Raw genomic sequence first — 15,436 nt, 5'->3', positions numbered from 1 at the left:
AGGTACTCCTTGAACCTCAAGTAAAGTCAAAGTATCCATGCATTATTTAGTAGCAAAGTAAAATGTTTATAGCTGTTCAATAGGTTTATTATCTGTGGTGTCAGAGTGCGTGCAGTTCCGAATGTCCCGGTACTACAGGTGGAGGCTTAACGCAAAAAGTGAACAATCAAGCAATAAAATTCTGAAATTTCTTAGCAAACTTAAAAAGCACCAAACCGCCTTTATGTTGCTCAAGCACAACGTAGCAGCAGTTTGAATCACATTAGTATTTCTGTCCTTTAACAAGATGGCTGTCAAGGGATTAATGCATGCTATTAAGGACAAATATTGGCAAAGCCATGCCTTGTCATTGGGTTTGCAAAACGTCATTAATGGGAAAGCCTCCTGGCCCTCCTCAATCTAAAAAAAAGAATTGGCTAACAGCAGAAGTATTTTTTGGTCTCAAAACAAACATTGCCATAGTAGTCGCTGGCACTTTTGTGTGCAGATGTACTTACTCCTTGTAAAAGAAAAAAAATGCTATAACTCACAGAGAAAGTTATCCAATGCCTGAAATGAGTTGATAAATTGCCCTGTGCTGTATGCTGTAATGGACGGAAGAAAAAAGTGAATAACACAAAAAAGACCAATGAATGAAGAGAGGTTGCAATAGGTTTTCATAATGTGCATTATAGTGAACTGAGGTGCAAAAAGGTGGTCTACAGACTGCTGATGTGGGTCAGCAGAACCTTTTGCAAGCTTGAGCGAGAATTAAACACTTTCACTGGTTAAAGGTTTATATATCTTTGAAACTCAAAATAGCACTTTCTTTTTTAAGTCCATCCATTTGTTCACTGAAATCATTTTGTGCAAAGCAGGAGACCTGGTCACTACTTCAGTTTGTGTTGGTAAAACACCATAGTCGGCAATAGTGATGAGGAGAGTACTTGACTGGCATGCAGCCCTGCAGCGGAAGAACATGGTTGTTTATATTATGGCATCTGCAAATGAGAAACTTTGCAGGAAAGAGAAAAAAAAAACTTTCTGGGAATTGTTCAAACATCCCCATGGGAGTAAAAAATTGTGCTGAGCAGGGAACGCACTGGTCTATGCTTTCACGTTTTTACACTTCTACTAAGAAAAGGCACATCACGGCAAAATGATAACAAGCATTTGCAGTGCAATAGATCTTGCATTACTGATGGTTTGAGGGATTGACGTAGCAAATAATAATGCAATGCCAATAGCTCATACTTTCAGTAATGCAAGAGCTAGTGCATTGCAAATGCTTGTGTAATGAGCCAGGAACCAGAATTGTATGTCTCAGTGCAGTACCGCAAGCTGCTCCTAGAGGTCCCTAGTGAGCAAGGCACCTGTACTACATGTCTAGGCACAGTACCGCAAGCTGCTCCTCGAGGTCCCTAGTGAGCAAGGCACCTGCACTGCAGGTCTAGGTGCAGTACCTCTAGCTGCTCCTAGAGGTCCCTAGTGAGCAAGGCGCCAGCACTGCATGTCTAGGTGCAGTACCAGAAGCTGCTCCTAGAGGTTCCTAGTGAGCCAGGCACCAGCATTGCATGTCTACAAAGAATTTAATACCACATCTTTTAGTAAAGATGGTTTATAAATTGTGTTTGAAAATCCCATTTTCATGTTTAACTATTCTGTGTGCCTCTGCCTGTTTGTGGATTGACTGTCTGGGTTTCGAGTGACAGGGGATGGGGATATGCATTCTCTATAGACAACCAATGGGGGGGTGCCTTGCCCTTCCTGGATGACTCAGAGCTGAGCATAATAGACCTTGGTTGCATTAAGAGTAGTGGCAGAAGTTTTCCTTGAACCTGAATAGGGCTTGTCAATCAATCAATCAATCATAGCATTTGTATAGTGCGCTACTCACCCAGAAGGGTCTCAAGGCACTTGGGGGAGGGGTCCGCTACTGCTCGAGCAGCCAGGTCTTGAGTTGTTTCCTGAAGGCGAGATGGTCTTGTGTCAGCCGGAGGTGGATGGGGAGGGAGTTTCATGTCTTGGCTGCCAGGTAGGAGAAGGATCTTCCTCCGGCGGTGGCTCTTCGGATGCGTGGTACGGCGGCGAGGGCGAGGCTTGTAGAACGTATCTGGCGGGTGGGCGTGTAGAAGGTCAGGCGGTCGTTGAGGTACTTGGGGCCCATGTCGTGGAGAGACTTGTGTGCGTGGGTAAGGAGCCTGAACGTGATCCTTTTGCTGATGGGGAGCCAGTGCAGGTCCCTCAGGTGGCCGGAGATGTGGCTGCGTCGGGGGATGTCCAAGATGAGTCGGGCAGAGGCGTTCTGTATGCGATGGAGTCTTTTCTGTAGCTTGGCTGTGGTTCCCGCGTAGAGGGTGTTCCCGTAGTCCAGTCGGCTGGTGACGAGTGCCTGGGTGACCGTCTTCCTGGTTTCGGTCGGGATCCAGCGGAAGATCTTTCGGAGCATACGCAGGGTGTTGAAACACGATGAGGAGACGGCGTTGACTTGTCTGGACATCGAGAGGGAAGAGTCCAGGATGAAGCCCAGGTTGCGTGCGTGGTCTGTTGGCTTGGGAGCGGTGCCCAGGGCGGGAGGCCACCAGGAGTCGTTCCAGGCGGAGGGCGATGGTCCCAGGATGAGGACTTCCGTCTTGTCTGAGTTCAATTTCAGGCGGCTGTTATACATCCACTCGGCGACGTCTTTCATCCCATTGTGTAGGCTCGTTCTGGCGGTGGCGGGGTCTCTGGTGAGGGAGAGGATCAGTTGGGTGTCGTCGGCGTGGGAGATGATGTTGAGGTTGTGTTGGCGAGCGATGGCTGCAAGAGGTCTCATGTAGACGTTGAAGAGGGTTGGGCTGAGCGATGATCCTTGCGGTACGCCGCAGATGACTTCGGTGGCCTTGGATCGGAACGGGGGGAGGCGGACTCTTTGTGTTCTGGCGAGGAACGAGATGATCCACTCCAGTGCCTTTTCTAGGATACCGATGTTGCTGAGGCGTTGAACTAGGGTGCGGTGGCAGACGGTGTCGAACGTTGCAGAGAGGTCCAGGAGGATGAGGGCCGCTGTTTCCCCGTTGTCGAGCAGGGCTCGGATGTCGTCGGTGGCTACGATGAGGGCGGTCTCGGTGCTGTGGTTGGCTCGGAAGCCGGACTGCGAGGGGTCGAGGGATCCGTTCGTCTCGAGGAAGGCTGCAAGTTGTCTGTTGACGGTCTTCTCGATGACTTTGGCAGGAAAAGGGAGGAGCGAGATGGGGCGGAAGTTCTTGAGGTCGGTGGGGTCCGCTGTTGGTTTCTTCAGTAGGGCGTTGAGCTCGGCATGCTTCCAGCTCTCCGGGAAGGTGGCGGTGTTGAAGGAGGAGTTGATGACGTCCCGGAGTTGGGGTGCGATGATGGAGTCGGCCTTGTTGAAGACGTGGTGGGGCCAGGGGTCGGTTGGAGATCCAGAGTGGATGGTGTTCATCGTGCGGGCTGTGTCTTCGATGGTCACCGTGGTCCAGGTGCCGAGGGTGGCGGTGGGGGGCGTTGGTTCGACGGTTGGGTGCGTGGAAGGTGTGCCGAAGCTGTCGTGGATGTCGGTGATCTTGCGGTGGAAGTACGAGGCGAGAGAGTCGCAGAGATCTTGTGAAGGAGTAATGTGGTTGTTGCCGTTGCCGGGATTGGAGAACTCCTTGACGATGCTGAAGAGTTCCTTGCTGTCGTGGGCGTTGTTGTCCAGTCGTTCCTTCAGTGATTTCTTATTGGTGGTGCGGATGAGCTGGTGGTGCTTGCGGGTGGCGTGTTTGAGGGCGGTCATGTTGTCTGTGGTCTGGTCCCGGAGCCAGGCTTTCTCGAGGGTGCCTCAGTTCTTTTTGGAGTCCTTGAGTTCGTCGGTGAACCAGGAGGCCTTCTTGCTTCTGGGTCTGCTGGGAGGGTTCTTCAGTGGCGCGAGGTCGTCGGCGCAGGTGGTCAGCCACTGCGTGAAGTTGCGGGCTGCTTCGTTGGGGTCCGTTGTGCTGGTGGGTGGGTTCTGGCTGAGGGAGGTGGTGAGCTGGTCGGCGGTGATCTTGCTCCAGCTTCTGTGAGGAACCTGTTGCGGGTGGTCGTGGTTCTTCTGAAGCTGAAGTGGACGCAGCTGTGGTCGGTCCAGTGGAGTCCGGTGGAGTGGCTGAAGGAGATGTGCTTGCTGGAGGAGAAGATGGGATCAAGCGTGTGGCTGGCGTAGTGGGTGGGGGTGTTGACCAGTTGCTTGAGTCCGAGGTTGGAGAGGTTGTCCAGGAGGGCGGCGGTGTAGCGGTCCTTGTTGTTCTCCAGGTGGAAGTTGAGGTCCCCTAGGAGGATGTAGTCGGTGGAGGGGAGGGCGTGCGGGCTGATGAAGTGATGTCTTCGCTGAATTGTGTGCGTGGTCCCGGGGGTCTGTAGATGAGGGTGCCTCTGACGGTTGTCTTGGGGTCGGTGTGTATCTGGAAGTGGAGGTGCTCGGTGGCGGCGCAGCTGTCGTTGGAGTCGTTCGTGATGCGGATGGTGTTCTTGTGTACGATGGCGATGCCTCCTCCTATCTCGTTGGCGCGGTCTCTCCGGATGATCTTGTATCCGTCTGGGATGGCGATGTCTGGTGCTGAGGAGGCGTTCATCCAGGTTTCTGTGAGGAAGGTGACGTCTGGTGAGGTTGTGTCGAGCAGGTTCCAAAGTTCGATGGCGTGTCTGTGGACGGAGCGGGTGTTGAGCAGGATGCACTTGAGGTGGCTGTTGTGGGTGCTCGGCTTGGTAGCTGTGGTGCAGGTCCGGAGGCAGGTGAACTTGCAGGCTTGACAGGTGAAGGGTCCGTGGGTGTGTCTCGGGGTGGCTCGGTGGCAGGCTCTTGTTCGCTCGGGTTTGAGTGCGATGAGGGTGGCGGCATCTTAGGTCCATCGGGTGCCAGGGGTCCTGGCGCTGGGCGCTGGCCAGGCGCGGATGGGCGCAGACGGGCTTACCTTTGGCGCACCTTCGGCGCACAATCGGCGCGCCCGCTGTGCGTCAACGCTGCGCGTACGCGAGGGCATCATAAGTAAGGAGCCGGGTGGGCGGATCAGCTGGTTGGCAGGAGCGGGGCGGCGAATGGGCTGGCGGGGGGCGGGGCCGCAGGGAGGCAGCGGCGGGAAGAAGCTGGTGCGGGCGGGCGGCTCAGCGGCGGCTGGGTCGCCCGAGCAGGAATCTGGAACAGGAAGCGTCAGCAGGAGGCAAAGAGCAGCTGAGGAGCGTGGGGGCGACCAGGCCTGAACACAGGCTCAGCAGTCGCTCCCGATCAGGTGGACGCGGTCCCCTTAAGTAAGGAGCCGGGTGGGCGGATCAGCTGGTTGGCGGGAGCGGGGCGGCGAATGGGCTGGCGGGGGGCGGGGCCGCAGGGAGACAGCAGCGGGAAGAAGCTGGTGTGGGCGGGCGGCTCAGCGGCAGCTGGGTCGCCCGAGCAGGAATCTGGAACAGGAAGCGGCATCAGAAGGCAGAGAGCAGCAGAGGAGCGTGGGGGCGACCAGGCCTGAACACAGGCTCAGCAGTCGCTTGTCTCCCTTGAACAATGCTATCTACACCCTCTGTGGTCTTACTGCACCAATGCGGTCAGAACTGGTTTGGACTGGGCTCAGAGACCCTGGCAGAAAGAAGAAGAACAAAGACAAATTGGTGTATATGTAGTGGACCTTAAAACACAGAATGTTAGATCACTTCTGGACTCAAGAGGGACTATTGCCAAGGAGAAGAGCTGGAGAACTGTGAGGAAGAGTACTGCCCCTTTGCTGTGTCGGGTTGGCCTGCAGTTGCTGCTTCTGCCAAGGAAAGGACAAAGACTGGAACTTTGCGGAGAAACCTGCTTGAAGAAGAATCTCCAAATGCTTGTGGGTGCTGGCCTCCTATTCTGAAGTCTACGGGTCATAAAGACTTCACCACCAGGTCCCCTGAACTGTACTGCTGAGAGTTCAGACCTATACTGCTGAGAGTACAGACCTGCTAGGAGGTGCCTGTTCCAGTTTTGGGCCTCGGGAGGTTATTCCTGCTGGTGTGAGCTGGAAGAAACCTAAGAGAAGCAAGAAAACCCATCCCCGATGCCATCAGCTCTGCTGCCGCGACCTGCACAGAGGCCAGGGGAACTGCTAGTGAAGTGCACAGGGCACAGCCTAGCCAGCACCACAGCTCCAACGCACTTTGACTCTTACCGATTCCTGCAGTTATCGGCCTTCCTGATGCCAGTACTCGCACCAACTCTGTGACAGCGAGTGTCTGCATCGAGTTATCATGGTACTGATAACAACTGAGGGTGACTCCACGACTCACCGACTTCTCTTTGTCTCACCGAAACAGTCTCCTCATCACCAACCAACTGACTTCCCCTGTCCTGGATTCGACACGTCTCCTCCTCGTGGACACAATGCCTCGCCTCCACGTGGCAGTCAGAAAGCCGGCCTTGACATCTGCACTGACACCGCACCTCCACGATGCCATGCATCGTCATAGACTTCATTTTCCAAGGTACTGTTTGTTTGGGGGTCCGTGTGACTCCGTGCCTGATGCACTCCGTGCCTGATACCGCGCACCTCGCGGTCTGTGCCGTACTTTGGATTTATTGGTGTCACAACGTCCTAATAGCCCTAGGTGGAGCTATTTTTTTCTACAAGCTTTCTTTTGGAAAAAACTGTTTTTAAGTACTATTTTACTACAAGTACGTTGGATTTTTGTTGTTTTGGTTTTGTTGGGTTTAGATAAAGATACCTAAGTTTTCTAAACTGGTGTGGTCTCCATTTGTGGTGTTTTCACTATATTACTGTGTGTTTTGAGTAAAAATACTGTGAATATTGCCTTTGGGATAAGCCTGTCTGCTTGTGCAAAGCTACCATGGGGGGAAGCAGGGGTTATCTGAAGTGTGTATCCCCCTTACCCTGACTAGAAGCAAGGATCCCTACTTGGACTAAGGTTCTTACCTCTGCCAATTAGAGACCCCCATTTCTAACATTTTCAAACTCCACCTAAGTTATTAAACAGCCAAAAAATGCCATTCCCATGGTGAGCGAAATGAAAAAAAAGTACAGTTGTGACTGCGACTCTGGATATATGTATGATTTTATATACCTATCTGGGTAATATGTATGCATAATTGTTACGTTACATTACATATTCATGAACAGCCACTCTGCAGTATTGACAAATCTGACTGGAATTTGGCAGTCGCTTGGGGGTTCAGAACAACATAAGCATTGTGGAAATTTTATCAAATCTTTTGTTCATCTATTACAATGAGGGTGAAAAAAATGTTTCCTCCTCCAATCTCTAATTAAAAAATCTGCCTGCAACTGTAGAAAAAACCGCTGAGCGTGATTATAATACACTTGGCATGAAACTAAAACTTTACGCTTTTTTATTTTGTTTAAACCCATTCAGCATTTTTAGAGATATTTGTCAGGAAGTGCTCCGCGGGTTCATCAGCTAGGGAATGCTGTATATCTTGTGCATTAATTCAGACAACTTTGACAGATGATAGTCCTGGAGTTCTCTATGGTCAGAAGCTTTACAAACAAAACATTTAGAAAAAGAAGTCCCATCATATGAGCGAATATTTTCTCCTGTCTCCGGACCCTGGGACTGTCAGCAACTGAAACTTTTGGTGGCGATTACAAGCTGCCAGAAACCAAAGCCTGCAGCTTGGAATGAAGTGTCGGGAGTACGGAGGCAGGGAGTATGTGGGAGTTCCCAGAGGACAGATACTGCCCCGCAAAATGAAAATGCACTATTTATAATGAGGGGTTAGACATGGTTCAAGGTTCACTCATTATTTTAAATTCTCATTTTATATTGGAAATGCTGAAATAAAAAAAAAGACTATTCACAGTACAACTGTGCCAGTTCAACCACCGTGAGCAGTATGAAGAGAAAGAAATTTAGCCTCGGGGGCACAAAAGCACAAGTATAACGCCCGGGGCATCTTAAGGATTTATGGGGCTCTGGGCCAAACATATTTTGGGGGCCCTGTTCGGGACAATTTTGAATTCATGATCCAGTTTCAGCTCTTCTATACCCTCTTTGGCCAGGAAAAGACAGTGGGCATGCACACTCGTCCAAATTCTGAATGTATTTACATCTAATATTCAGGGATAGTGAAGTGTGTTTTCAATATTGTAACACAGTAGCAGCTCACTAATGTTACTGCAAGTAACCTCTGTGACACCCTCACATTCCTCATATGTGAGGTCCTGTTTTGATCTAAAAAAAATGTTATGGATGTTGGTTGAAACATAAACACAATGTTTCTCTGCCAAATGTTTGTAATAGACTCTCACACATCACCCAGCTTAGTAATACATTTAAGGAAAACTGTATTTTAAACAATAGGTTTAAGAAATTATTCATGCTCATTAGGCGAGATTCTGTGCAGAACAGAGGAGGCTCTATCAGGGGATACCCTGAAAGGCTGGTGCCCTGACCTAGAGCCCACGTTGCCCATACCTTAAAACGTCTATGTATAATGCATGTCGCAGTTTGGGGAAGCAGCCAGCTACCTTTACTGCTCCCCACACACACAGGTAAGGTGGACTGGGCAGCAAATAATTAATGGTTAATGAAATGTTCACCTTTTTAATGCAAATCAATGTTTGATGGGCACAATAAATTGCATTTGTTGTTTTATTGGCAGTAGAGTAGTCAGGTCAGTGCCTTAAGACCCATACCACCAATTGAAGCACCTGTAAAGTAGCGGTGTCAGTAACTTGCTGCTGACCCTTTTATTGTATCATAAGGTGGAGTGTTATAGCAGCGGTGTCAAAGACTAGGGGTATGTGATTGTCTTCAATATGCGCTGCATGCGGGTGGGCAGATTTTGGGACATATTGTTAAAGTTGGCGGTCCTAATGACTAGCAGTACTCTATTAGGAAAAATATGGGATTCACCCTTTTTTACCAGAATCCACCTAGTATAACAATGTATTTCATAGGTGCTCTTGTGAGATAGTCTTTTGAGAAGCCGCTGTTGCAAAAAAGATGCATGCTTGAAACTTACTATGCAGAGTGGGTTTAAGGTGCCCATTAGTACTGAAATTTGAAAGCAAGCATGAATCATGAAAAGTACTTGAAAAAAACACTTATATTGCAAGGTGTGTGTTAACTTGTGCAATTCTGATTGTTTACATCATAGTATTTATCTACTACCCTACCTTCATATGTTTACATGTGGCTTTGAGACTACAGGCTCCCTGATTTGCCTTGTTTCGCTCTTCGTGTGTTTAACTAAATGAACATTAGCTTTATTTCTTTGAAGATGGATGTACAGAATTTCTCTAATTTTTCATATAATATAACCAATGTTCCTCAATAAAAAATTCCTTGTGTTCTCACACAGGGAGTCTAATTTTGGTTTGTTGAGTAAACATCATGTATTTTCCTTTCAGGTTCAATGTTATGATTATGATAATGACGGAGGACATGACTTCATCGGGGAATTCCAGACCTGTGTACTTAAGCTTTGTGAAGCACAAGATGGTAGATCAGTAAGTCTCTTCATAAAGTTAACACAGAGTAATTATAACAGAATTTAAATATAAGCTTATGTCCATTTGTTGTTAGTCACCAACAAATGTGCATGCCTTCTACACCAGCTGTAGTGTCATGTACATTTGAATATATGTATGATTTGCATAACATGATCATGAATAACCTAAGAACGCCTAATAATAATTCACAGGGATAGTGGTTGCAATATTGAAGGAATAAGCTTTGTTAATAAGCCAATAATCAGAATGCAATCCCAGATGCTTAACACATCGGAGGGTTGGTATAATGATAGGCTGATCAATTAAGATAAGGTATTCCTCCATATGAATAAATTCCTAATGAAAGATAAGGTATTCCTCCTTATGAATACATTCCTGATGAAATTGATCATCATCAAGCTTGATTTGTAGATATTTGTAAAGCTGTAAGATAGCCAAGACAAGCTACAGAAAAATGACCAAATGACTACTAAATGAAAACATGATATTTAAAAGAAAGTTGAGTATGAATTAGGAAGAATGTACACATTTATTGTTAGAAAAAAAAATACTGTTGGGTTTTAGGAAATGTCAACCCACAGGAACATATGCCTTAATCTACTAAGGTGAGATAACTAAGCAGGTAATTTTTCTGGTGGATTTTTCTAACCACAGATTCCTCACCTTTCAAATATTCCCCAGGTAGTCAGTGTGGGCTTCGTTGCTCCCTCTGAGGTGACCGAGTTGGGATAAGAGGCGGCCCTCTGTGCCGCCTTAGGTTATTTATTTTCTTGCTCCTTTGAATGTGGATCCAGAGCGCCACTCCCACTTTTGTTGATCTTTCAACGACTCCCTAAACCACATTTAGTGTGCAAGGAAACAATGTCTCCTCCTAAAACTGCAGGCTTCAAACCATGTTGTGACTGCAGAAAATAGATGTTGGTTCCAGACCTGCAGGAGGTGTGTCTTTGGTGTTTGGACTCTGGCCACGACTCTAACTCATGCAATGAGTGTGCCCTCATGCACCCAAAGCCGATCCAGGACCATGAAGTGACACTGTACATCGCTAAACACAGGAAGAAGTCAGAGGCTTCATCTAAGTCCTGTTCTTGCTCCAACTCGAGGGCAGAGACTGAGTCTCGTGGCCTTTCGTGTGAGAAGTGTTCTTTGCATTCCAAGACCTTCCATAAGTTGAAGTCCAAGCAGAAAAATAAGAAAGCGAGGTGGGACTCAACCTCATGCTGCCTGAAGCACACTCACAAATTATCCTGACACTAGTCTTTGTGACCTTAAACTTCTTAATGCCTTGGCAGGGGATAGGAAAAACTTTCCAGAACCAGATGTGGGAGTGGCCAGGATATCACCCCCACTTCAAAGACTGCAGGCAGGTGTAAATATGCTACCTCCTCATCTACCTCTTAAGTACACTCCTGGACCTGTGGAAGACTTCGGAAGCAATGCCCTACCAGAGGACTTCCCTGCTGCTTGAGGCCTGCCTTGTTCTTCAGAGGACTGTTCTGCTACTTGAAGGTAGGAGAATCATCTCATTGAGCAGAGGACTATCAGAGTGACTCCAGTGGCTAGTTGGCTTCCTACAGGGACATCACAGCTCTAAGAGACCTTAACCCCTGCACCTGACCTCTGCCTGGAGTGAGTCATAACCCTCTGCGGTGCCCCCCAAGTCCTAGACCCTTTTGAAGTGGTGTTAGAAGTGCTGCACCTGCCTAACCCTAAAAAGTTGGGACTTAGATAAAATTCTTGGAAAAAGTGCCAGACAACTGTCAGAAGACTAGGACCTTCTTGCCAGATGATCTGCCCAAAGTGCATTGCCAGTCTGCCTGCCTTTGCAGTAGCTCCCGGTGCGTTCTTCTGCACAGCAGCAAACCCTCTTCAGCGGGACCTCCGTGTGACAGTATCTGACCTCCTGGAGTCCTCTTCAGCTATGGCTTGCAGCTTTATCCCAATGGCGGTTTTCGATTTCCAAAAAGTTGTTCGACTGTAACAATCTTCACTGGGCTCAGGGGCGACAGGCTCCCCATTGGTGACGACCCACGTCTCAGCCTGGAAATCCAGCTTCTCCTACTCTGAGCTTTTTCCCAACATTATTAAGGGCTTCACCAAGACTTGCCACCTGAGACACGGCCTGCTGCCTTGCCCTGTTGAACTCTACCTTCTCCTGGACGATTACCTCGAAACTTTTAAGTCAGAAGGTAAACCGAAGCCAGGTGCATTACACCTAATGTATCCCACCTGTGTTTCATTGCAGTCACCCTTAATTTGTGACTTTTCCCCCAGTCTTGCGCAACCAGATACCCTTGGTTGGTGCTTTCATCTTTTAGGTGCTAGATTTAACTAACAACTTTAAAAATGTACAATTCTGGTACTACTGAACAGATTTAATTTGTTTTGGTGTTATTTTATTTATTAAAATGATCGCTATTCTACATTGCTTCGGTGTTTTTCTAATGTTGTGGTTTCACTTTATTACTGTTTGTGTGCTGCATAAATACTTAACACAGTACTTCTAAATTAAGTCTGACTGCTTTTATGCCAAGCTACCAGAGGGTTAAGCACAGGTTAATTCAGTGACTTTTGTGAATCAACCTCACAACGATTGTGGTTGTTGCTTAAAAAGGGTTTTCATCCCCCTCAAACAAAAACCCAATTTATTAAATGGACCTACATTTGCCTTCACTTAAAGTCCAGACAAATGTCTTTACAGATGTTTTGCAATCAGGGCCAGCCTAATCTGAGCCCTTGGTTTGGTTCAATGAATCCAATCCAATCCAAAAATTCTTTATTTTGGCCATTTGAGACCATAAAAGATTCATTAGAAAACATTTAAAAGACATAAAACATACAGTAAAATCAGAACAAGGAGCAACAAACAAATCAATTCAGTTTCCAGGGAGGTCAAAGGTACTGCGAACACAGTTAGCTGCATTTCGTTACAGTCCAGTACACATTTAGTAGGAAATTAGCCTTTCAAAACTTTTCCCCTTATCTGCCACATGGCCATTAAGTACTTGGCAACTGCAAAAACTATATAATGCAGGGTACTTGTCTTCAGGATTCTATATGATTGTAAATAGTTTCTGATGCCCAGATTCCTGCACAGTGGCGCTAGCCAATATTTCCTTGGTCTGTTGTAGGCAGGGCAAAAAAACAGCACATGTAGTTCATCCTCGTCATTCCCACTGCACCCAGGACAGATTTTATCGTCCGACATTGTCCATTTACTAGTAAGGGCTTTAAGGGGCAGCGTTCCGAACCTCCACTGGATGAAAAGCTTCCTTGCAAGAATAGGAAATATGATGTCCATAAAACCTTCAAAATAAAAAGAATTTTTGGAGGCCAAAAATTGTTCAGTTCGGGTGCCGATTTTTGATGTACACACGAGCGAGGTTAGACTTTTGTCCTTAAAAATCTTAGTAACCATCTTGCGTGACACCCCTAGACAACCTCTTTCGGGATCGTCCCACAACTCAGGCAGTCCCAGGCGGTAGAATTCTCGCTTGACATATGCCTCCCATGGAATTCTGTCAAAGTGGTTTAGGTCCAGGATATGTTTGAGATCTTGCCTGTAGTGGGAAAGTTCGCCCGTGGTCCAGAGCCTGTGCCAAAACCTCAATGGTTTTATGGCCAATTCATCCCATATTGTGGGGAGCCCCAGATCTAATCTCAGAGGTAACAGGGGTGTTCCTTGGGGAAGGGCCAACAAGCGTCTAAGGAAGTTGTTTTCCACCTTGATGAGTTCTGTCCCAGCTTTGTGGCCCCATAGCTCACCACCATAGGATGAGGCAGCTCTGGCTTGGGTTTTGTACATCTCCAAGGCTGGACTAACAGGTTTGAAGGTTGATGAATTCGAAACCTTCAAAATTGCTCCTACCATTTGGGATAACTTTAAGCGGGATCTTGCTATCTGTGGACCCCACGATAGATTTTCATGTAAAAGTTACCCCCAAGTACTGGAACGTTCTAACCCTTTCCAGCCTTTCGGATCCCAGGGTTGGGTTGGGCCTAGTTGTTGAGGAGGGATTGAATACCATGAATTTGTTTTTTTCTGCGTTGATCTCCAGGCCATGCGCCCTGCAGAAATCCCCAAACCCATCCAGTATCCGTTGGATCCCCATCGGGGATTTGGAGAGCAGGAGGGTATCGTCGGCAAACATAATTGCCGGAACCCTCCTACCTGCCAGCCTAGGTGCATCGTTGTCCCTGACATTATCAAGATGGGATATGACACTGTTAACAAAGAGGCAAAACAGGGTCGGTGCAAGGACAGAACCCTGTCTTACCCCCCTGAGAACTGGGAACCTGGAAGACAACGCTCCATCCCTCCCGCACCTAACCTGGGCAGAATTGCCGTCGTGGAGCCTGATTATTGCCTGTAGCAATTGAGGAGGAACGCCTAGCTCCTTAAAGAACCGCCCATAATTTCTTGCGGGGTACCAAATCGAATGCGGACTTCAGGTCCACAAACACCATGTACAGACTTCCCCCCTCGATCACCACTGTTTTCTAGTAAAGAAGAACGAGGCGGAAGATCTGGTCCATGGTGGACGTGTTTTTCCTGAAGCCCGCCTGGAGGGGACTGAGGATCGCATTGTCCTCCATCCAGTCAAGGAGATGGTCCAGGAGAAGGCGGGCAAAGAGTTTTTGGGGTACGTCTATGAGGCTGATCGGCCTGTAGTTGGCTGGAAGCAGAGGAGAGCCCTTTTTAAAAATCGGTACTATCTCTGCCCCCAGCCACGTACAGGGGATTTCCATCCCTCCCAAAATGGAATTAAATATAACTAGGAATTAAGGACCCCAGATCTCAGGATGGTATCTAAACAAGTCTCCAGGGAGTTTGTCGAGGCCTGGGGCCTTCCCCAACGCCAATCTCTCCATAGCATTCACCACCTCACCCAGTGTAAATTCTAATTTGTCTGCGGACTCATAGGAGGTGTCGGGTGCTACCTCATTGGCAAATGCGGGAGTATCTTGATACAATTTACTAAAATGAGATTCCCATACTGAGGCAGCAATATTTGGCTCCACAGCTGATTTCAGCTCGCCTGTACCTGTATGGACTAGAGCCCAGAATGTTCTTGAATCCCTGGTTTCCAGTGCCAGGGATAGGTCCTGCCATCTATCCCAATCTGACTTTGCCTGGGCGGTGGCTTCCCTATATTTGCGTCTCAACTCTGCTACCTTGTCCTTATTGGTGCCAGACTTTATCATAGAAATCAGCTCGGTTTTTATCTTTTTACATGTAGAATTGTACCAAGCTGAGGTTAATGTCCTCTTCTTCCTAGTCCCCACCTCAGGGTAAAAAACCTCTCCTAAACTTCCCACTAAATCTGCATGGATTTGGGCTAGTTTTTCATTAAAATCGGAGGCTCTTGGTTTATTGATTAATTCATCCATTGCAACTAGCTTTGGGAGTGCCAAGTCATACATTTTTGTGATGCACTCTGTTGAGCTTACCAATTTCCCCCATCTTACCCTGCGTCTATTGTTGGATAGAACTAGGTTCCCTGTGTCCTCACTTTGGTCTGTAAGTTGCGTCCCTTCTTCGGGCACAGGGTGTGCCATATCTAAGCAAAGGGCATTGTGGTCGCTGTCTGATCTTTCAATTACCCTAAAATCCAAAACCTTGGACCACATGCCTGTATCTACAAAAATGTAGTCCAAGCGAGACTCGTGGTCCTTTCCATTAAAGGTCCACAATGAGGGGGTGTCAGATGGAGTACGCCCATTGCAGGCCCGCAGGGCATAATTCAAAGTTAGGGACGTAATCTGCACCGCTAGAGGGGACCATGATTTCGGGTTAGGGGATTGACAAGGGGGAATCCCCCAGTAGTCATCCTCAGCAGTTAAGGCACCCTCCTTCAGACCTTTCAATGGTTCGAAGTGGCAGTTGAAATCTCCGCCCATCAGTATCTTACAATCGATGGGTAATTGCCCCAGAAATAAAGATAAATCATCAAAAGTGGATGATTCCGACGACACACTGACTGGGCGCG

At 47.9% G+C, this 15,436-nt stretch overlaps 1 protein-coding gene across 1 annotated transcript in view; it reads left to right on the top strand.

The window, feature by feature from the left end:
* Positions 1–15,436, top strand: part of CPNE2 (copine 2) — a 917,381-nt gene that overhangs the window by 622,186 nt on the left and 279,759 nt on the right. Inside the window, exon 8 of the mRNA XM_078671428.1 lies at positions 9,345–9,443. Within this exon, the coding sequence (XP_078527554.1) occupies positions 9,345–9,443 (99 nt within the window). The remainder of the gene's footprint in view (positions 1–9,344; positions 9,444–15,436) is intronic.

Source organism: Lissotriton helveticus, chromosome 12 (assembly GCF_964261635.1).
Source record: "Lissotriton helveticus chromosome 12, aLisHel1.1, whole genome shotgun sequence".
NCBI classification, from domain to species: domain Eukaryota; kingdom Metazoa; phylum Chordata; class Amphibia; order Caudata; family Salamandridae; genus Lissotriton; species Lissotriton helveticus.
Note: the sequence above shows the minus strand (reverse complement) of the source record. Positions and strands in the feature narration are given on the sequence as shown.